Raw genomic sequence first — 23,983 nt, forward strand, 5'->3', positions numbered from 1 at the left:
TTACCCCAACGTACCTACCTAGATTGTTGTAAGATACATATTATAATAGGTACTAAGGACTTTTTACAAGCAATTTTTTATCGCCATTTTTCACATTTTTCACAAACTGTTAACCGTAAAACTACCACTCGGAAAATAGATTCACCGAGAATCAGCAAGAAACTCATTAGCTACTGTTTTCCATAATTTGAAATAATAACACCAGTAAATACATGTATATTATACATAGTATATATAAGATGTATATTATATCTTGCTTGAAAGTCAACAAGTATTTTCTCCACTCTTTTTTATCTTCTATATAATCTTAAGTTGAATAATATACCCGATTTGGTAAGGTTTGGTAAGGTTAACAATTTATAAATCAACAATGAAATCAATGAATTTTGATAGAAAAATAAAAAGGACAAAAAGACTAATCTCGACAAGTTAAATAACACAAAGTACTTTAAGAAGCCAATCCAATCCAATTCTCGTAATCTCTGAAAGGCCATATTCAATTCTTTATTAAAATCAGGCCATTTACCAAGAAAATTAATTTAAATATAATGTCAAATTTATTATATAAACAAAATATTAATTCTGTAAGTACAATAAAAGAGCTTGAAAAACTTGTTGATTTCATTTTGTACATTAACATAATTAATGAAAATAAAAACTAAAAAGTTTCGCTGACATTTCTTAGAAGTTCAAATGTAGTTTATCTTGTAAAGCGACAATTCAAAGAAACCAAAGAGAAGTATTTGAATGGATTTTACTTTGGATTTTAATTTCATATTACCTTAATCTATATGATATAAAAACTTTTAACCTAAAAAACATGGAGATGTTGTACTACATTCAGTTGGAACAAATCGCTTTCGCTATAAATTGCATCATATCCTCTGTCTATAATATATCATCATCATCATTTCAACCTTTGAAACGTCCACTGCTGGGCATAGGTCTCCCCCAAAGATCGCCAACTACCGGTCTTGTGCAGCCCACAGTGGCTTCGATCGTCGGACCTTCTCGCCTATCCTACCTACACTGCGTCTTCCTGCCCATGGTCACCACTCGAGAACTCTTCGAATGAAATATAGCAAAATAATGTTTTAATGTCATGTAAAACATTCTAATTAAATGTTCTTTACATAACGATGTCTGCCTCCACTGTACGCCGCGTAAAAGGCCCCCGTTCGAAAAATGTTTCGTATGCTAAAGAGTAATAACAAGGGCTTTTGATATTTTTAATATTTTAAGGATAGCGCTAAATAACCTTAATCTTCTTAATTTGATCAACGAGTTTAGAGTGTCGTCGTTTTAGGCATACCACAACCAACCACAACAGTATATTTATTTCCCGCGGTTGGGTTAAGGCCTTATCGCCCCTCAAGGAGAAGATTTGGAACATATTCCACCACTCAGTTCCAATGCGGGTTGGTGGAATACATGTAGGGAACCTGCACGATGTTTTTCCTTCACCGTCGAAATCTAGATGAATTATAAACACAAATTAAACACATGAAAATTCACTGGTACTTGCCTGGATTTGAACCTGCAATCATCGGTTCAGGTGCACGCGTTCTAACCATGAGGTGATCTCGCCTCTCGGCATATTTTTGGCATACTAGGACAAAACCGTAAAAAAATCTATAATACAGTTAGCGAAGCTCGCACGGCCAGTGTTAGTACAGAGTATAAAACCACTTTCAATCGGCTTACGAGCAAAATCGCTTCCGGTGCGATTTTATTCACCCACACTTTCACCTTTCCTGTGTAACAAAAACATTTATCTATGCGTTACGCAGATTCATATAAAAAAACTGCTAAATCGAATTGAATGATGATTTGACATTAACAGCCTGTGAATTTCCCACACCTGGGCTAAGGCCTCCTCTATCTTTGAGGGACCATATTCCATGACGCTGTTTCAATGCGGGTTGGTGGAATACACATGTGGCAGAATTTCTATGAAATTAGACACATGCAGGTTTCCTCACGATTTTCTTTCTTCACCGCCGATATCGTGATGAATTATAAACACAACATTAAAAAATGAATATTCAGTGAATGTTCATTTTTTATATACTGAAATGAATCATCAGTTAATTCATCGGCTCTTCTTCGTCTATGCCATGTGCCAATAATAATTAATCTAAAATGTATAACATTTCCCCGTGGTGTATGTACGTATTATTGTAAATCTCCGGCTCAAAAAATACTTACACAATTTATTTCTGCAAAATATTACACAACGCGAGATAAATTTTCAAAATCATACATGAACAAAAATTCGAAAATCTTTTTAAAAAGTGCAGAATCGATCGGTGATCTTGTGACTTGTGAAGAGGAAGTTCATTAGTTACGGAACCTCACAACGTTTCTCGTCATCTTACTATCAGTTTATTTCACCGAACGTCGTGTCCGACGTATTAAGTCGACCGGCTTAGAATGTTCGTGTTTTGACCTTGCGCTTATTTAACGTGCTATTACTTGATATAGGTTAGGATTGCCAGACGTCCTGATTTTCCAGGACAACCTTTCTTAGCCTAGAACCGTCCAATGTATGTAACTTTTGGTAGTTCTATCTATGACGCTCGATACAAATTTAAGCCTATATATCTTTGGTAGGCACAGAAATCTATTTTAAAAGTACATATACGTACATATATAATGTAATAGACAGATAAAATATGTATAACATTAATATGATCTATCTTCTACCTCGTTAACATAATTGGTTTGCAGTTTCATATTTATTTGAAGTTTTCGTATTAATAATTCAGCCGGGAAAATATGGATTAAGTCACTTTATCACTTTAGATTTACACTATAAATATTAAATTTTGCACTTTATTTTAGACTACTTAATTAATTTAAAAAATCGTTATTTTTTTGTGGCTTTTATTTGTGCCAAAAAGGCACAGATTATTTCGCCAATGTCACGTGTGATGGAAAAGACACGATGGAAATTAATCGGTTAGGTCGAGATTACATAAAAAAATAAAAATAATTGTATATTATATTTTGTTCAACAATGACAACTGTCAACCGCCATGTTTATTTGAATGACGTCATATCTTAGTGGTCAATATTTATTCATGGTAATTAATAGTAATTGTAATGTAAATTACAACTACATTACTACACTACACTACCATAAAAGTATATACTTACTTAAAATATTACAAATTTGCTTAAAAACTAAAAAATCAACTAAAGCGCCAATTCTCGCATCGAAACAAATATATTTTAATGACATCTCATTTGCGACCGATTTCTAGTGACGTCAAGTAACCTAAGACAATTTGTAAATGGGTTGAAACGTTAACAGTGTAGATGATAACGAAAATGAATCTATATATGAATCCTATCGACAAAGCATTATACATTTCGCTTACCGTGGCCTGGAAATAGAACCATTTGCATGTATAAGTTTTTATTTTTTCTCACGACCCGTGCAGTTGGAACTAAAATATTGAAATTGCTACTTTTATGAGCGTAGCGCAGCGAGACCAGAAAATTGCCTGCTATTTTTCACAAACTGACTTTATTAATATGAATGCTTCTAACTTATGAAATTGTTTCGTACTATCGTCTGTATTTGAATTTAAATAACTATTTCAGTTGATTATACCTCTTTTGATAGTATTTCTTTGTAGCGTTTAAAATAATTTGAATCGAATATAAAGTATTTTTTTTTTTATTTTATATTATACATCTCGAACACAAAGTTATTATCAATAAAAAAAAATTAAGAAAAAAAAACGATTCATTTACCATTTTTAATTCTCGACAACTTTTGATCTTATGTTTAATTAATTCAAACACAATCATAAAGTACTTATCATCATAAAGTACTTTTATGTACTTTTATATTTTTAAAGCTATGTATGATAAAACTAAATACAATGTTGGACATACATATGAATATTTTGCTTCAAATAAATATAAAGCCTAAATATGTACTTTTGAGTTTGCTACACAACTTTTATCAAATTTTATCTATATAGAAGAATAAAAGAAAAGAGAATAAAAGAGAAGATGTGGTAAAAATCAATGGTAATGGAAATGGTACCTATTTCTGTAAGACCAGGTTACCTACCCACCAGGTATTTAACCAAACAGCTATTACGTTATTGTGTGTGTTTGCACAGGAATCCAATATGACAAGCACATAACGTTGACATTTTTTGTGTGATCGAAGGAAACATTATGGTCACTATATATAATAGATAGATATTTAGCATTCTAAGCAGAAGGTTTGGAGCTTAATCCAACCTTTTTCAGAAGAGACAAGGATGGCCAGAAGTTTTTACTTTCTTTCACAGAGTTGATAGATGCTTATACCTATCGATAAATATTTCAAGATCAATTCCAGATTGATTATGTTTTATTTATTTATAAATGACTTACTTGCAATATAGTAAAAATATATAAACAGATACACAATCTAAAGCACACGGGACGTACGAAGTTGGAGTAGGTGCAACAGGTGGCCTTATCACTGAACCAGCGATTTGTCGGGCAAACTTTAGGCAGAGGAACAAAAATTAGTGGTAGTATCAGCGGAAACTCAATTGATGTATGTTATATTACATATTATTGCCATAAGTGTCATCTCTTTGTATATTTCCCTAAAATAAAAATAAAATATGTAGGGATGGAAACGCAAAAGAAAAAGGCTGCATATATACAATAAAATGTAAATATATAATATATGTAAAATTGAGCATCGGATTATTTATAACTTACTTTGCTCAGTCATTATCTTATTAATAGACTTTATTGGAGAATATTTGACCACCACATTCCAATACGGGTTGGTTCCAATGTAAGCAAATTGTCCCAAACTTTCATCCAACGCATCAAAATCCTCAAGATATTTTCCTTCAGCGCCGAAAACAATATAAACACAAATTAAGTACATGAAACTTAGTGGTATTGGCCCAGGTTTGAGTGCGCAATCGGTCAAGATTCACGTGTCACAACAACTGGACTAAAGTGGGTTTTTTTTATGGAATACCACCTGATGGTAAGTGATCACCATCAGCCATAGACAATGACAATTAAGAAATATTAACTATTCCATACATCGTCAATGCGAGACCAACCTTGGGAAGTAAGATGCTATGTCCCCTGTGCCTTTAGTTACACTGGCTCACTGACCCTTCAATCCGGAATACAACAATACTGCGTACTGTAGTTTAGCGGTAGAATATGGTCGATGAGTGGGTGGTACCTACACAGGCGGGCTTGCACAAAGCACTACGACCAAGTAGATTATTACTATTATATTTATATATGGGTTATAGGTAAAGCTACATATGAATTAAAATAGCAATACAATTATGATATCGCTGTATGCGTCATGTTCAAGTACGATCGTTATTATTAGAAATTCGCCTAAGCCCGCCTCGCTGAGAGGTCACTTGACCCGTACTGATTTATAATGTTTATTAACATAACAGACTTAACTATTACAAACCTCTAATGGTGTGTTTGGTCGAGTATCATGTACAATCTACATTAATTTAATGAAACTTCTTATAAGCTTTCGATTTATAATTAATAGAGGTTATTTTGTTAATACAGTTTGTATAATGGTTGAAATTCGACAATAATAATTATTAATAATGTTTGGAACGTTTTTTTCTAATTTGTACGAAATATTAATTTAAATAAATGTCTTTTTTCCAGTACCCTTGCTAACGCTTGTTTACGAATGTCAATAGCTCACGAAATATATCGTTAGATAAATAGAGGAGGAACAAACGCAATAGGCTGTTATTTCTCTCACACACACAAACAAACGCAATCAGTGTAATAGTTTTCACGCAATTCAACATGAGCCCCTAATATAATAAGTACTAGGTACTAATTTCCACTTAGTCATAATTATACATTATCATAGACATTAACCTACTGATATGATTATTTTTTATTATTGGCTTATTACTTAACGGTACATTTTCGCGAAATCCGTTCTACATAATAGCCACACATCATATCTACCGTCAAATAAGGTATATTTGTATTCCGGTTTGAAAGGTTAATATTTTGTCCGGAGTGATGGTGACCACACACTATCAGGTGACCAGTCCGCCTACCTATTTTATAAAATCATTATCATTAAATTATCATGGCATAGTATAAAACAAAGTCGCTTACCGCTGTCTGACTCCATGTATGCTTAGATCTTTAAAATTACGCAACGAATTTTGATGCAGTTCTTTTTTTAAATAGATTAAGCGATTCGAAAGGAAGGTTTTTGTATATAATGCGTGGACAATATAGTAAAGAAACACTGAATAATTTAGACATTCTCTACTGTATTTAGTATCAGCGGATACAATACCCGTAGGAAGCCGAGTCGGGGAGTATATTTATATTTCTCTGGACAATGGTAACAGAAGTTCAATCGTCGTGGTTTTTTCATTGAGGTAATTTATGATACGCAAAGTGACCACAATTTAATTTTTATTGCGGAATATTTCACCGCCGGGAAAAACTAATATTTACTATAATGAATGGGCTATTCGATTTATACATACTATCCATTACCTTATTGACACGTTAAATGATAATATTTATGTATATTGTTATTATACCTGATTGGATTTGAAATACTGGTGATTAAATTGGCTTCCCTTGTAGTAACTATTTATTATTTGATCTACATTTAGATACAAAGAATATATGCGAACGCACAATCAAAAATGTATTTCTCATTATAAAAATTTTGATAAAATTTTACCTATAATATACGCTTAGTGACCAATTAATCTTGATTTATTTTAAGTAAAGAATAGATTAGTTTTTAATCCTACATCATTATACAGATAAGTATATATTATATTTAAATATTAATTCTTTATTTTTCAATAACACTGATTTAAATAATGTTTATTATCCATTGGTATTACATTTAATTGGGGACAAGGTGCAAGTGGGATTAAAAATGTAGTTTAATAGATGGTTACCCAAAGTTTGATCGAAAGTTGAACTGTTAAGCAAGTCTGACCTATTCATCAAGTTACGTGAATGCTATATTTGGGGGAGAATAACCCCAAAAAAAGTAACAGCCTGTAAATTTCCCACTGCTAGGATAAAGCCTCCTCTTCCATTAAAGAGAGGGTTTGGAACATATTCCACCACGCTGTTCCAATGCGGGTTGGTGGAATGCACATGTGGCAGAATTTCGATGAAATAAGACACATGCAGGTTTCCTCATGATGATTTCCTTCACCGCTGAACTCGAGATGAATTATAAACACAAATTAAGCATATATAAATAGTGTTTGCCTGAGTTTGAACCCGCAATCATCGGTTAAGATGCACGCGTTCTAACCACTGGGCCATCTCACCTCGAATTTACCCCCAGGGTACAAATGGGATAGTAAAATAGAAGATTTGTGTTTCCTTTTATATGTATTTATAAATAAAGATACGTTCCTATATTATGAAACTGTCAGAAAAATTGGTTTTATCGTATCGAGAAAAACCAAATCAACAACATTTTACAGCAAAATGACGGGATATCATTGGTTGAAGAGCTTGATTATACCACGACTTTCACTATGGATTTGGGAAAAAAATCAAAACGCATTTGGACGTCAAAAAATGTTGGAATAAGTTATATATCCGAATTGTATGTCACATATGCAGGCTTCCTTATAACCTCTTTTTCCTCATAACAATATTCTGTCCTATCTACTTTCTACATTTCTCTTCATATATTAGAATCATACGCTTCAAATATGCCTCGCTTTTTCTATGACTGCTCGCATGGCTTCACCTTCGTAATGAAAGCATCTAGTAGTTTCCCTTGTGTGTCCAGACAGGTGACAAAATGTAGTCTGTAATGTTAGAAGATTTTTCTTTTGTTTTTGTAAGTATTTGATATGCCTTCTCTATTTCCTGCCATTTTTCTGTATTCTGGGCATTTTTTATGCCATCGCCTCTTTCGGTATGAAAGTATGGAGAATATACATGTCTTATTAAAAAATAAAAAACATATATTTTGGCTACCAATTAGCTTACCAATATAGTCTAAAATATTGTCAGGGAGATACTTAAAAACTTACTTTACTAGCCTTTTATTGAAACTATTTATTGCAATTTGATATCTCAAGACAGCTGGCACATTAGTTGATCCAAAAAAAAATTGAATCACTACTTTTTAGCAGAACCCTGTATTCTGAAGACTGAGTATTCGGTTAGACTAATATTAACATTGTATTATATGTTTCTGACACATTAATATACTATTATACATATCTATGGGTGTCGACGCTAACGAAATTCTCTTATCTCAAACACGACATACCACAAACGACGTCGAGTCGTCAATCGGACACGTTCTGCTTACAGCGACGACAGACTTACGTAATAATATATAAAACATTTCTTATGCATTCTATACACTTAGTACTACGAAAATCATAAGATTTGTTTTCACAATTTGCTATGATCACGCGTTTAGTGTATAAACATATCTTAAGATAGTACTAAACTGTACAGGGCATATTTTAGTGGACAAGTGATCTCTATTCCTTCTTGCAGTCTTGTTAGATAACCTGATTTCACCTGGACGTCTGTAAATCCACAACAATACGATTTTTGAAGTATTTTCTGCCTTGACAACCACTTGGATACGCCATCGGATCTTTTGAGAAAAAACGAGACAATTCTTAACCTACCTTGTACCTGTACCTTGTAAAATTTAACAATAAATAATTGTCCATCTTGTGTTGAAACATCTTCTTAAAAATATGACTGACTGAGTTTAAAGGGGTGAAGTCTTACACAGGATTTTCTAGTGGAACATAAATGAGAAGATTAATTCCCCATTCGAAATACATACAGAAATTCAACATATTTTAATGTTAGAAATATGCAAACGATTTCTATAGATACATATATCCATATGGACTTATTTCGATGAGTCAGATGTTAATGACTATTCTTTATTACCCAAGAGGGTAGAACTCTGGATGAAAGTTACAATCAAATTTCATCATTTCTTTCAGTTAGTAAAATACACATGATAAGGCGTTACTGAAAATTCAACACCCAAGAGGTTGAAATTGGGTATAAAAGTTTTAATGTAAGTTCGCTTTTTTTAAGCTAAGGACATGAAAATCGGGGTTTCGACTTATGTTTTATAATAAAAAAACAGTTGTTACGAACAAAAATAAAAAAAGTGCTTAATCGATTAAAAATTGGAAAAGATGAGTCGGTTATCCAGATCGCTATCTAGGTAACCAATTCATTTCTAACCGGTAAATTGAATTTTAATAGAAGTTTGCGTGTTCAAACTGGGCTAGCTAGGATTTTTTTCTTTTGCATTATGTTATAATTAATCTCGAGCGATGAAAGAAAATGTCCTGAGGAAATTCTGCCAAAAACGTATCGACCAACTCACATTGGTGCAGTGAGGTGGAATTAGATCCAAACATGTTCTCTCGAGAACAGAAGCCTTTTGGACGGCACTGTTTCAATTATCAAGCATCTCTCGACAAATGACTTCAGTGCATCTGGATCAGTCAACAATAATATTATTAGGAGCACGGAGCGGATACGAAGACATGGATATGTGACTGCTTCAATTAAATAACAAGACAAAAATAAATAGATTCAATTAGTGATATGTTTTAATACTGTATTTGGTAAATAAACCATCAAACAACAACAACAACAACAGCCTGTAAATTCCCACTGCTGGGCTAAAGGCCTCCTCTCCCTTTGAGGAGAAGGTTTGAAACATATTCCACCACGCTGTTCCAATGCGGGTTGGTGGAATACACATGTGGCAGAATTTCTATGAAATTTGTCACATGCAGGTTTCCTCACGATGTTTTCCTTCACCGCCGAGTACGAGATGAATTAAAAAGACTAATTAAGCACATGAATCAGCGGTGCTTGCCTGGGTTTGAACCCGCAATCATCAGTTAAAATGCACGCGTTCTAACTTACTGGGCCATCTCGACTCCAATTTAATTTCCCGGGGCACAAACTATGTCCATATTAAATTATATCTAAATCGTTTCAGCGACTTAAATCTGAATAAATAACAGAAAGACTTACTGTCTCGTTTATAATATCAGTATAGATTTCCATCAAAACCATCACTCATGTATCCTGAAATTCGCGTTATTTCAACCCTAGTCAGAATTTTCAATGTCAAATTTAAGTGCATTTATACCTACATATATGGTAACGTTACAAATCGAAGATATTGCAACGCTAATTTCCGATATAACGTAGTTTTTTATCATCGTTGTTTACTGTCACTGCGAATATTACTGTATAATAAAAATATAGGTATTTAAAATGTTCAGTGGCTTCGAAAGGAATTCGCCCTTTTGAAGTCTTTGTCAGAAAGTCATACAAAAGCCAGTATACATTCCATTGTATTATATTTGAACTAGCCGAGTACATATGTATGTGTTTAAATAACTCTAAAATAATTTATTGAAACAGATTCTTGATATCGTTTAAATTAAAGTTAACACATAAATTGACTTAAACAATTTTAAGTAAGATTTATAAAGTTAGGTAAGTGTTCTTTGAATCGTGGTTTTTGAGAAAGTTTATGACATATCATACGGATATCCGAGCGGGCAATTTGTATCACTTACGGTGTTTGGAATCAAATGACTAAATAAACTGGTCTGAGCACAAAAGGCGACCAGCGGACTAGTTACCACAAACACTTCTAAAGACATATCTTAAACTCATAAATATACAAGAAGTGGTAAGGGGATTATTTATTTTAAAAATATATTTGAAACATACAAAAATCCTACCTAAAATTAAATCAAGAAACTAAATAAAAATAAGACATGCTTTTGTGTGAGAGACTGCACTTCATTGGAAAAAATCGGACTACATATGTAACTTCAATATAAATAAAGGTCTTCAAACTAGTTTTATTCAATAACTGCAATTGAATTCGATTCGAACTCACACATATAGCATTGGAATCGCTGTGACAGAAGGCATTTTGCAATTATTGCGACATCGTGACTAAGAAGTAGTGCCGTACATAAAAAACGAAGGGCCTGTTGAATTTTGCAATTTACATGCGCATCAAATGCTACTTGTATCAAGAACAAAGTTACGTCTCTTCCAGTTAATATATTATGCTTACATAGCACTACGCTCGTCCTACATTCACCCCCCTTCTTCGATCAACTGTCGGCTTGACGGCCATTACCTAACCGGCTGCCTTACAAACTCCGCGCAACAGCATCAAAAATACCAGCCGTCGAAAGTAAATTAGTCCTTAATCCGTCGCGTTAAGGCTACAAATCACGGGACGTAAAATGCTAAGCTGCACAAATATATTGGTATCACTAGACCTCGCTGTTTACGCTCGCCTGTCGACGATCATCATTTAATTAATTCGATATTTGAACACACTTCGTGTTGTCATCTCGAAATTTGAATTGCGTTTTTTTTTTAATAGTTATTTGGCTGTGGCTTTTAAAGCATGAATAAATATTGCGCGTATTATAATCAACGTAATAAAATAAAGCGAAAGCAACATCGCGTGTTTACATTCGTGTCTATGTGTGGTGTTTCTAATGTGTGCATGTAAATGTGAACTGTGTTAAAATCAATTGACGTTGTAAGGAGAAATGTACTGTGAAATGGAAGCAGTGTTGTTTAAATATGAATAAAAAAAATGTTGGCCGGTGAGGAAGCCAGTATCGAGATAGTGCAGAGGTGGCTGCAGAGACGCAGCAGCGACGAGATTGAGACAGGTGAACAATTAAAAAAAAAAAAGAAAAAAAAAACAGTTAAATTAAGAATCATTACAATATTTAATACCCAGTTTATAGAACACGACCACGTCGCAATAAATTAAATTATTTAGAACCTTTTTATTCAATTACAATCTTTGAATAATTTTAATACGAAGTCATAAAGATTTTAAATAACACCAGATCCATAAAATGATATATGTAATTACGAACTTAATCGTTTTTCTGCTAAAAGATTAATACAAGAACCTGTTTAGATACATTTATTATCATTTTTAAAAGGGTTTTTATAAATTATAAGATAAAAATTCTTAGTGTATTAAAATTCTATAATATTATATATTACACTACACACTAGATTTATATTTGTATAAAATGCTATTAATAATTAATAATAATGCAGTACGTGACACTTGTACTATTAAAATATTTAAAAGTATTCTGTTTCTAAACTTATGTCCGTTTTGTCTTGAGCGGATATCAGACCTGTTTAGCACGATTAGACTAGCGGAATTTAGCTTTTAACTAGGTCGGTCAACGTTATTATAAAAAGAAATATTTATTATGAAATAAATAATATAGTTTCAACATACAAATTGATTCTGTCATGTACTAATAATTTATTTATTGTCACAATTCGTCGCCTCAAGAGAGGCGTATTTGATGTTGCTTATAAAGTCACAGATCCTTATTTTTTTATGTCCATCTTCTTCTTTGTATATAAAAGTAGCAACACGGCTTCGCTTGTGAAGATAAAACACAAATAAATTTAGTTTTCTACGCGTCACAGCGCGCGTTACCAAAGCCTTGATGACTTTTCATTTTACTGTGTTTTAAAAAGAACACATTTTTACAGATTGTTTTGTATATTTAATTGTACATTTTAAATGTTGAAAAAGAGTAACTACTTACTGAGTTTCTTGTTCTCTTCTGTTCTTCTCGGTAGAATACTTTCCGAATCTGTAGAATCTTCACTTAATATAAAGTTGTTAAATGACGATTCAAAAGTGGTTGTTAAAGCTTACTTAACTAAAGTATATTTTGATTTATTATATAAGTATATATATTGAGGGATACTGCGTCCCTTAAAGCCTAATATTCGCAAAACTTTCTTACTGTCGCTTTACATTTACGGAACAAATGTCTCTTCCAAACTTTGAGTCCTCCAGTAAAGTTTTATGTTTATAGTATGTCAGTACATTGCCTTTAAGTGGCCGACCCGGGCATACGTCGCCATGGTTACGCTATACAAAATATATTGTATGATAATGTTTAATCAAAAACTTCCTTAATATTATGTAAAAAAGTTCATTTCAAATATTAAGCGATTTTTCGAGATGCGCGTTCGAAAAAACAGCGATCTCTGTTAAGATATAGTAAGATTCAAACAACACTACCTTTTTCTCGCTAGAATAACGCATTACGCGTTTCCTCCACGTGTTGGAAAGTGGGGGGGGGGCGTGGTACTCCCCGGAGCCCCGGACGCGTGCGCCCAAGTACGCCGGATTTACCCACTAAAAAACCAGCGGTACCCTCTCCGTCTTTCGGCGGACGCCACGGGATCGCTTACGCATGCTACCGTGACCAAACAACACTACCCTACTGATACGTAGTAAAAAAAAATAATGACATTGAAACTTTACTACATAAATATATAATAATCATTCAAAATACTGGCAAGTATTACACAGTTTTAATCAAACTAATCTATATTAATATCATAAATGTGAAAGTCACTCTGTCTGTCTGTCTCTCTTTCACGACCAAACCGCTGAATCGATTTTGATGAAATTTGGTATGAAACAAACTTAAACTCCAAGAGAGAACATGGTCTACTTTTTTGCATGACACATGACAACCAACACCCGTAAACTCAAGCGAAGCCAGGGCGACTACTAATCTTAAATAAACTAGTTGTATACATATTAACATAGAATTTTTATAGGCAGCTAGTTAAATCTGAGCGTATTAACACAGCTCGCCTTAATATACTGATGGAGTTCATATAGACGTATGTATTAATAAATACGCCAGTAGAATATATAGGATTTATTTATTGTTGGTTTTATTTTTATAAACTATTATTGCCCTGAAGTTAAAAAATCGAATTTTTACAATAATTTTTAAGTGTCGTTCCATGCTCGACTCTCTTTTGTTTTTTTTAATAATCCGTTTACGCGGGAAAACATGTATTATTTTATACAGCCATACCAATGACGTTCTAAAATCGATTACACTTTTACGAAAACGTATACACTAAAAAATATGAGTTTATTAAATATATAATTATAATATAAATAAGTATTTCTAACAGTATGAACTCACGTTGCCCTCATAATTTTAAACATCCTTCAATGTTTGATCGAAATTAGAAAGTCATAACGGCAGTTTTTAATTCTGGAAAACACCTCAACTTTAACTTTGTATGTCATTAATTTGATAAACATTATATACTTTTTATTAAAAATAAATCTGCGGAATATATTAAAGAAACTTAAAAATGAGGCGTTATCAATTTTTCTTTTTTTTAATTGAATTTTTGTTTGACGCATTCAAATTTGAAAAAAGATTTCAACCAGTTCACTGGTCTCGTCTTATCTCTTTTTTCAATTAATAATTACTCTCGCCGTTTCATTGAAACATTCCTTTTAGAAAACCTATCCAGACATACTTAAATAAAATAATTAATTAATAATAACCACAAAATAGGATCAAAAGATTTGATATAAAAATATATACTTACTTGAATGTTATAAAATCTAAATAGGAATTTGATTACATACAATATAAAAATAATATTTTCCTTATTAATCCATTGACACATCCTATCACGTGACACGTCGCGATATGTCATCACTTGTAAAAGATAATATATGTTTTTTTTTTTTTTATTTCGTTTTTTTTTTTACACCACTCGAAGGCAAATAATCTGTCTGCCTAAATTTTTTTATACAAATCTTACCACTCACACTTCGTGTATTTTTATCATGAACAAAAACAGTAATCTAAATTTAAAGCTTGTCGACAAACTTCAAAACATGCGGCACTGTCTGGTATAAGTCTTATCTATATTGGCTTAGCGGTTCTTTTTTTAAGTTAGGCGTATAAAACATTGTTACTAGTGTTAAATACTCTGTTGCGATCGTTCCTTTGGAGATTTTGGAATTCTAAAAGCTTACAAAGTTTGGTTATTGCTGTGAAAGCATTCGTTTGGAAAGCACCTAAGCGTCAACAACAACAACAACAACACAGTCTGTAAATTCCCACTGCTGGGCTAACGCCCCCTCTCCCTTCGAGGAGAAGGTTTGGAACATATTCCACCACGCTGTTCCAATGCGGGTTGGTGAAATACACATGTGGCAGAATTTCTATGAAATTTGTCACATGCAGATTTCCTCACGATGTTTTCCTTCACCGCTGAGCACGAGATGAATTATAAAGACAAATTAAGCACATGAATCAGCGGTGCTTGCCTGGGTTTGAACCCGCAATCATCGGTTAAGATGCACGCGTTCTAACCACTGGGCCATCTCGACTCGACTAACCTAACCTAACCTTGAACCTAAGCGTCAATTTTGAAATATTAAGACTTACCCAAACAATGTATAAATGTACTATGTCGGAAAATATGAACTATCATCAGAATGTAATTTTATATATAAGTTCGGATTTAAGGTCTTTTAAGCCCGGTATAACAATATACTTACAATTTATAGACAAAATATTTTTTTTGTTTTCGATAAATTATCAAAATCGACGATGACACATATTTTAAAAACTTGTATCTTTATTATGAAATATTAAAAGAAAAATAATTTAATAGGATGGACATTTATTGATATATTATATTAACAGATCAAAAAAAATTAATCAAACTATTCAAGTGTAACTAAATAACACGCAAACTTTTACATCTTATAATTTATAAACAATATAGGTTTTTATTTTTATTGTTTGACGGTTATATACAAGATGAATGTACACATATACAAGTTTGAAATAAAAAAAATTAAAATCCAGTATTTAAAACGCTAATTAAATTAAGATTAACTGAATTTACATTTATCTGAATCGTCATTAGTCGATGCCAGCCAAGGACGCAACAGGCGACAAATGAGCTTTAACTAATGATAATCTGGAGTTTAATCAACGATCTAATAATAATTAAAAAGTACGTAGGAGAATAAGGAATTACAAAATCAAAAATAAAAATAAACTTTGTTCAAGTGGGCCTTTACAAGCACTTTTGGATCATCAATTAACAATTAAGTGAAGCTACCACCGGTTCGGAAAGTACATTCTACCGAGAAGAACCGGCAAGAAACTCATTAGTTTTTAACATTTTACAAAGAATGATTTACTGTAAAATATATATTACTGTAAACTAAGCTGTAATATACTGTAAACTATATAGTATATTTATAAAAATTAATGTCATTTTAGTGTTAAAAGCATATTTATTCAAGATATATTAAATTTTAATTAAAACATATTCAAAGAGGTATTTCGTGGTTCCTACTATCCAGAGTGTTCTATAAACTTCGTTTGAAAGCAATTCTGTCAACATTTTATAACATACAGGCGACTCAATTAAAGATAATGGATGTAAAAAGCTTATAAATAAAGTGGAAATCCACTGATTGCCTTCATAAACGAATTATTCTATGACAATATAGTGTAGCGTTTTATTAACAGTATAAATTATACAGCCATAATAAAACCTTTTTGCTTTTTTTAGTGAAAAATCTTATTTTTTTAATTATATAATGACATTAACATCAACGTATGTGCTCCAGGTAAGGAATGAAACATCATTAGAAATATTACATCATTATTTATATAAAAACTTTAAAAAAAAAATCCAATTGCGAGTTCCGTACCAGTATCTATAAAAACGGTAAAAAATCATGTCTATGGTACGGTGGCCCCTTACATATTCATTTTATTCTTTCTTACGTATTCGTTGCTGTTGTGGTAACAGAAATATATTATCTGCGAAAATTTCTAAATATCATGATCAAGTGCAGAAGAACAACAAAGTCTTACTTCTTCTTTCCATTCTACCCATTGAATACGGAACCCTAGAAATATATTTATATGATATAGAAAATACAATTAAACTATTTTCTTCTTTCGTCTACGATATATCGAAAATATTATCCACAACGATCGGATATTCGTTTTATTTATTCTCCGTTTTATTTCCCCCGAGCAATCGGGTCAAACCGAGTGTTGCCATGACAACAAACACACTGAACAAACTATTGTCTATAATGATCAAACTTCGAATGAAAATTGTTTCTGAAAAACATCATGTTGCAAATTAAATGTAGGTAACGCTTTACAATGCACTTAATATGTTGTTTTGAATTAATCAAAAAATACTATCCATTCTATTAGATAAATTGTTAAAATGATTTTAATTTTTAAATATTAGGTTATTTGTTTATCGATGCCGGAAACACATTTTAGTTGCAACTCGAAATCAGAACCAGAGACAAGTTTTTTTTTTATGCTATAGGTTGGCGGACGAGCATATGGGCCACCTGATGGAAAGTGGTCACCATCACCCATAGACAATGACGTTGTAAGAAATATTAACTATTCCTTACATCGTCAATGTGCCACCAACCTTGGGAACTAAGATGTCATGTCCCTTGTGCCTGTAGTGACACTGGCTCACTGACTTACACACACAAGTAGGAAGAAGGATAAATATTAAAAACCATGAGAAAACCAAAACCTAATATTTTAGCTTTTTTCCAAAATAAATACGGATACCGTACACCGAATGGAAATACATTTAAGCATGCTTTTTCTTATTATACGAGTGGGACCAACAGGGTTAGGATTTCTCTTCTGCAAGTCTTCTACACCATAAGTTATATCAGGGTAGCGAGATAACTACCAACTTAGCATCACCAGAGCATTGTGAAATATATGACACACTCGATTTAGAAATGATGTACACGGACGCACGTTCATTATTTTATCAATACTAATAGAAATCTCTATAGAGAATGAAATTAATTTAAATTTGACAGAAAATTTATATTAATGATATCATCGGAATTTAAACATTGTTAATATTATAAATTCCCTACAGCGTAAATTAAACTTTAAATATTGAAATGGAAGAATTGATTAAATCCATATTTGATGGTAAAATTTTAAATCAATTTGTATTGCACGATTATGATTATTTTGCAAGTATCGAGTGGTAAATACGTAGAAATGTTCTGCCACTTGATGACCTCGCTTATCTAACACTACATACCTCATGTTGGAACGAGTACTCGAATGGCATTTAATATAAACAGATTACTTTACTCGATTTAATTAATCGTTTTAAACCTTACACCAAAATAGAACACTGACGATAAATAAAATAATTAAAAGCCTCGCTCTAAACGTGTTGTTGTTTGTGGGAGGGGCGCGATGGTGTGACGGTTCAAATTTCCAAATTTAAGGGATCTGGAATCTCCTGTTTTATGATTTTTTCGAAGGGCCTTTGATCAGCCGGGGTCGCCTAGATGGTGCCCTGATATCATTAATACTTATAGCGACCAAAATAAAATCCTTGCCTTCATCATAATGCTTGCCATTATTTAATTGGTTTCGGATCGACTCAACGTGCTGACACAATATTGTAAGCTAATTTGACAGACTAAAATATACGGTATATCAAAACTTTCTTGATAACGATTTTGTTTAGGTATAGCAATTTATGAGTAATTAAAATATTTCAATACTTAGCTCATATTCTAAGCTGCCGGTACCGTCAGACAAATACAGGCACCAACGATAGATCGTCACAGAAGCTAAAAAGTCAGTTTTATGTTACAATCAGTCCTCATGTGAATAAAAATTATTATTTACAAAATAATTTGAACAACGTACGCGTACAATATGTTGACAGACACTATTTAGCTTGACCTCAATTACAATACATAGTTAGATAACATGACGTAACTCACTTACTTATATTTAATCTGCAATTAGTTTTATTAAAAATCTATGGTACAGTATACAAAATCAAAATCAATCAAAATAAAATTATTCAAGTAGGCTTTTACAACTTTTGCATCGTCATTTAACAATTATGTGAAGCTACCACTGGTTTGGAAAGTAGATTCTACCGAGAAGAACCGGCAAGAAACTCAGTAGATACTCTTTTTCAACATTTAAAACATACGGCAATGTTAGTTGAATACAATTATATATGAATGTAATATAACTTAGCTGGAAGTCAACAGGTGCAAATTGTACTACATGATTATGACAGTTCTTTTCCTTATTGCAGGCAGTTCTAGCGGATCGCCAGGTGCCCGTGCTGGCAGAAGATCATCGCTGGCTCTGACGCCTGAAGATGAGCCGTTAGTCGACGTCGCCGTAAGTACAGTTTAGGTTTCCATACTATAGCTTGTAATACACTCATATGTTGAAACCACTCAACCTACAAACATCATTACGTACTTCCTATTTATTTTGGGATCAGTGTTTAAGCTACATTTACTCATTGCAAAATAATTTTGCGATGAACTACAACGGCTGCGCATCTACCTGAAGTAATCTTCACCAGGTTGAAATAATTCAGCTGCTTACATTGAGTATTGGATGTGTTCGATAAATTCTCATAGTTACGACCCTTACACTATTGATGGTTGAGACGCTCTACATAGTACCTCGTAGAATCCAAAAGGTACTTCTACCGCAAAAACTTTAAACCTAATTCACAGTCGTTTAAATTACAAGTTTTAAGTAATTTTACCTGTAGGCATCTACAAGTTTTCATTTACAAGTTCTAAACACGATCCGTTACGTTTAAATAGTTTTCACTTCGGTTGTAAAGATACATCAATTTTAACAAGTCGTCCTGCATTAGAGTTTCTTGGTTTAACGAAATTATTCTTAGCAGGAACTGGAATCTGGAACAGGAGCACATCACACAATATCTTGTGATATTTTAATCAGCAATTAATTATAAACATAATACAAATAAATTTTCCACGAAAACCTACACCGAGAAATTGATTTTGATTGAAAGCATTTTTTTATTATAAATTTACAGTAGTGACCAAGCAATTCGTGTATTTTGTTTGTTGACCAAACATTTATTTATTACAAAACTACCAAACACGCATGAGTTACCTTAACCTTAATTAAATGACTATCGTATTTTGTGTTTTACAAGATTATCTTTAAAATACAGATGCTTTCCTAGAAATTCGATTGTTAGATCTTGTCTCCTTATCATTGATTCGGTTATTCGATTATAAAATCACGTGAATCAGACGATATCTTGATATTCGAAGCCTTTTTTCACTCCCAAAATAATCTACTAAATGTAAAGAACCAATCAAATTTAAATTTCAAAAAACATTTTTACATTGATTGATAAGGACTTAACGGTTTGTTATCGTTATTATCTATGCAGTCGATATGACAGCTATTACAAGTATTGTTTTAGTTTCAAACGAACTGTTGAATAATTGTAGCGTGCGCAAAAAACGTCGCGTTTTAATACCATCAGCATTCAGAAATAATTACGTATTGGTATTTTCTGATGTTGTGATACACTTGTGTTATTCTATGAATTGATTAAACGTTAAAAAATGGTGTTTTGTATAGAAATGGTGAAGAAAGTTGTTTAGTGCTAAAATTAAGTGGTAATTTTGAAAGTGTGATTTGCTAACAATGCTAAATGCTGAATTAATATATATTCATAGTGACGTGGCTTTATCAATCAAACCCATCAATAGGAACTGTTATTTTATCCTATCAAATAATCTCAATTGAGCTCCGTGATTAATATTAATTGGTTTAATTTATCATGCTTAATGATGGCTCCTAACAATACCCAAAGATATTAAACAATAACTTAGATAAAATAGTGAAGTAATTAATTGTTTCAAGGATTAAGAATGGATTTTAAAGGGGTAAAGATAAAAGAAGAAAATGATGTAAACATAAGAACAGATGATAAAGAAAAAAAAATCGGCTGTTGGGCTAAATTTAAAAGTCTGTTCGAGGAAAGAGGGTTTGATTTAGAGTTCGAGTATAATGGTACAGCTTCAGTGAATATTGTAAGAGAAAATCCAAACGAAAACGAAGGCTACAGGAAACTCGATGAAAGAAATTCAATAGTTAAAAAACCAGAAGAAATAGTTAACATTGACGGTGAGTTATCAGGAGTTATCAATTTTTATGAACAATTTGCTACTTTGAACGATGACACGAAAGAAGAAGTGTTTGACACAAAGAGACGGTCTAATGTACGTCATAGAGTATCGATGAGGCCGAGTATGCTATTGACTAATATTGTAGAAGAAACTGGGGAACTCGAAGTAGAGGAAGATGAGGTAAGAATTATAAAAACAATACGTTCACCCATTAAGTCATTTTAAGTATGAAAATGTAACTAAATTTGGATTCATTCTTAGAAATTTGATTGGGTTCTATTCACAATGAACAGCATTTAAAAACAAAAGGTCCATTTGGTACTGCGTTTAACCTATATTGCGGACATATTTTTGTACCAAATGACATAGAAAGAGTACATTATGACGTCATAGTAATTGTATGCAAGTAAAACGAATTCGCAATATTAAATTTAGGTTGTAATAAATCTAAATAGAACATTAAATGATTTCTAAGTGTAAGACTGAAATTTTCACCTTTAGATTTGTATTCTTATTGTGTCTTCAAGACGTGAATATGGTTATGAATTCGTATTATTCCACATAGAATCAATTCTATCAGCGATTTCGCCTTTGCACTTCAGATACTTATATCTGGCCCCGGCGAACAATACGTTTCGAACAAAGCCTCTGCCAGGAAGTTCTCGAATACATTCACGAACAGCTCGCTACTTATGTCGCCTTGGTACTTGAATAACACTGAAATAAAATTTAGTGACTCGATTTTTAAACACATTGCGTACTCACTCACACCTTATTCAGAACTTTTGTGAAATTTACGTTAAGATATATATTTCTTAATTTATACCTGAGAATAATTCATACGTATAAAATTTTGGTTATATATTAAATTTACAAATTTTTATTATTTAAAAATGTTAGTATCTAGTAGTAGTAGTACTTATAAAATCGTTTGTCCTCACTGACTGATTGGCAAACAATCAAAACGACCAAATTCGCTAACTACTATGAAAGATTTTTTTTGAACTTTCAACTTAAATGAAGATCTATATAATTTTTTTGTTTGTATTCGGTACAGGCAACTAATTACCGTATTGGCATATATATTTAAAAGCCATTAAATTTTATACCAAACAAAATTTCAAATAAAACATATCATTTCAACACACAATTAGTTTCACACTAATTATATTGTTTGAGAACATGTCAATTAAAATATCAAATGTGGCATTATGGCGGCGCCGTACCACGAAGCGAGACCTACGTGATTCGAATTATATAAATCCCCTACACTATAACAGAACGGTGTAATGCGAAATGCCATCAAGAAAACCAGATCCGGTGATTTATGGGATACAAAGAGAACTCAGACAGATAAAACACAAGTCATCATTACACCAACACTCATAGAAGGTGTTTGAAAGATATCCTGTTGTTACAGTAACAGCCTGTCAATTTCCCACAGCTGGGCTAAGGACTCCCTTTGAGGAAGTTAGGAGCTTATTTACGCTGCTCTAATGTGATTCGGTGGATACACGGGGAGCAGAATTTCGTTAAAATTTGATACATGCAGGTTTCCTCACAATGTTTTTCTTCACCGCGGAGCTTGTAGTCCGAGGCTTTGCTCGCGTTTTAGGGAGTGGGTAGTCATACGTTAGACAAAAAAAGAAGCCTTGGTGTTCAAAATTCGGTTCATTGGTTTGGTCGTGAAAAATCGTCAGACAGATAGACAGAGTTACATTGACACTTATAATAATTATATAATAGTATAGATATAGATTAAGCACATGAAAATTCAGTGGTGCCTGCCTGGGTTTGAACCCGTAATCATCGGTTAAGATGCGAGTGTTCTAACCACCGCCCATCTTGGTATACCGTTATTCGTTGTGTATGTAGCGAACATACATGATGGCATTTCTGTTAGTCTTTTGTCTATTCCCGCTGGCAGTCAGATAAATTGAAATTTATTTGCTGCTAAATTTCTTTCTCTTTGCGTTTTTTCATTATCTACAACGATTTATATGTTCTTATATCAAATCTCTAACTCCTCAGTAAGCATTTGATTTACAAAGCAAGATATTTATCTAACAGTTCATTTTATAGAGTAACAGAGAAATTAATTTGTAAATATACTCTTGATAGGTTTTTAATCTTTGATGGTTCTTTAAACTTTGCCTGTATTCGTAAAGGTATTCAAGAAGGCTAACGTTTTGAATAAGCTGTGAGCTGAGATCTTGCCTTTTGCCTGGAAATTCGCTTGGAATTTGTTTGGGGGTATTATTGTTAATGAATAACATTAACTAATTGAGCCTTCTCATAGCAAAGTAAGCTTATATAACATTTATTTTATTTAAATAGTTCGAATATTCAGTTCAATTTTCGAATATTCAGTTCAATATGTAATTTTTTAAATGTCACTTGAGAGTCTAATGTTTCGATTACATTGTAATAATACTATTAATTTTGAAATGAATAGATAAAATATCATCAAATAAAAAGTGCAGTGGATTAAATCAAATATTTAACAAAATTAGTGCGACCGCGTCTATACAGATAAAATTGTTTTTAATTTTAAATCCTAACCCAATTAATCAGTGGAAATTGATTTCATTTGAATTCAATTTGAAATTCTGCAAACTATATTGTATTTCGAAATACATTAAATTGCTTTAATATATTATGATTATTATTCTTATTTTAAACAATACAATTGTTTTTCTTTTAATTTAACTTCTATAATTAGCTGTATATAATAGTTTCCTTTCCAAGTTATGTTTTTGTCCCATTTACCGTTGAAACATTGAAGTAATAGTGCCAAAAGGTTAATTTAAATTATAACACCTTGCCGCCTATATTTGTGCCAGGAGGGCTGGTTCGTTTTTTGCTCAGAAGATCGGGAATGCAATTCAACGGCGAAATGCTGTTAGCAGCCTTGAAATCAGTCTACGCGGACTTATATAGTAACTTATTTTAATTCATATATATTTACGATCATAATTTTAATAATTATGAAGTAATAAAACATTAATCTTTTCGTTAATTGTATCTTGGAACTTAACGTCTAAGCGC

General features: G+C 32.4%; 1 protein-coding gene across 5 annotated transcripts in view; it reads left to right on the forward strand.

The window, feature by feature from the left end:
- Positions 1-23,983, forward strand: part of LOC124537623 (high affinity cAMP-specific and IBMX-insensitive 3',5'-cyclic phosphodiesterase 8) — a 231,674-nt gene that overhangs the window by 126,800 nt on the left and 80,891 nt on the right. For 2 of the 5 annotated variants that reach the window (XM_047114510.1, XM_047114512.1), the window contains one exon: positions 19,057-19,145. In XM_047114510.1, coding sequence (XP_046970466.1) covers positions 19,057-19,145 — 89 coding nt within the window. Of the gene's footprint in view, positions 1-11,198; positions 11,754-19,056; positions 19,146-19,699; positions 21,116-23,983 lie in introns of those variants that run through there. The other 3 variants (XM_047114507.1, XM_047114508.1, XM_047114511.1) reach the window with 2 other exon arrangements.

Source organism: Vanessa cardui, chromosome 18, assembly GCF_905220365.1.
Source record: "Vanessa cardui chromosome 18, ilVanCard2.1, whole genome shotgun sequence".
Classification (NCBI taxonomy): domain Eukaryota; kingdom Metazoa; phylum Arthropoda; class Insecta; order Lepidoptera; family Nymphalidae; genus Vanessa; species Vanessa cardui.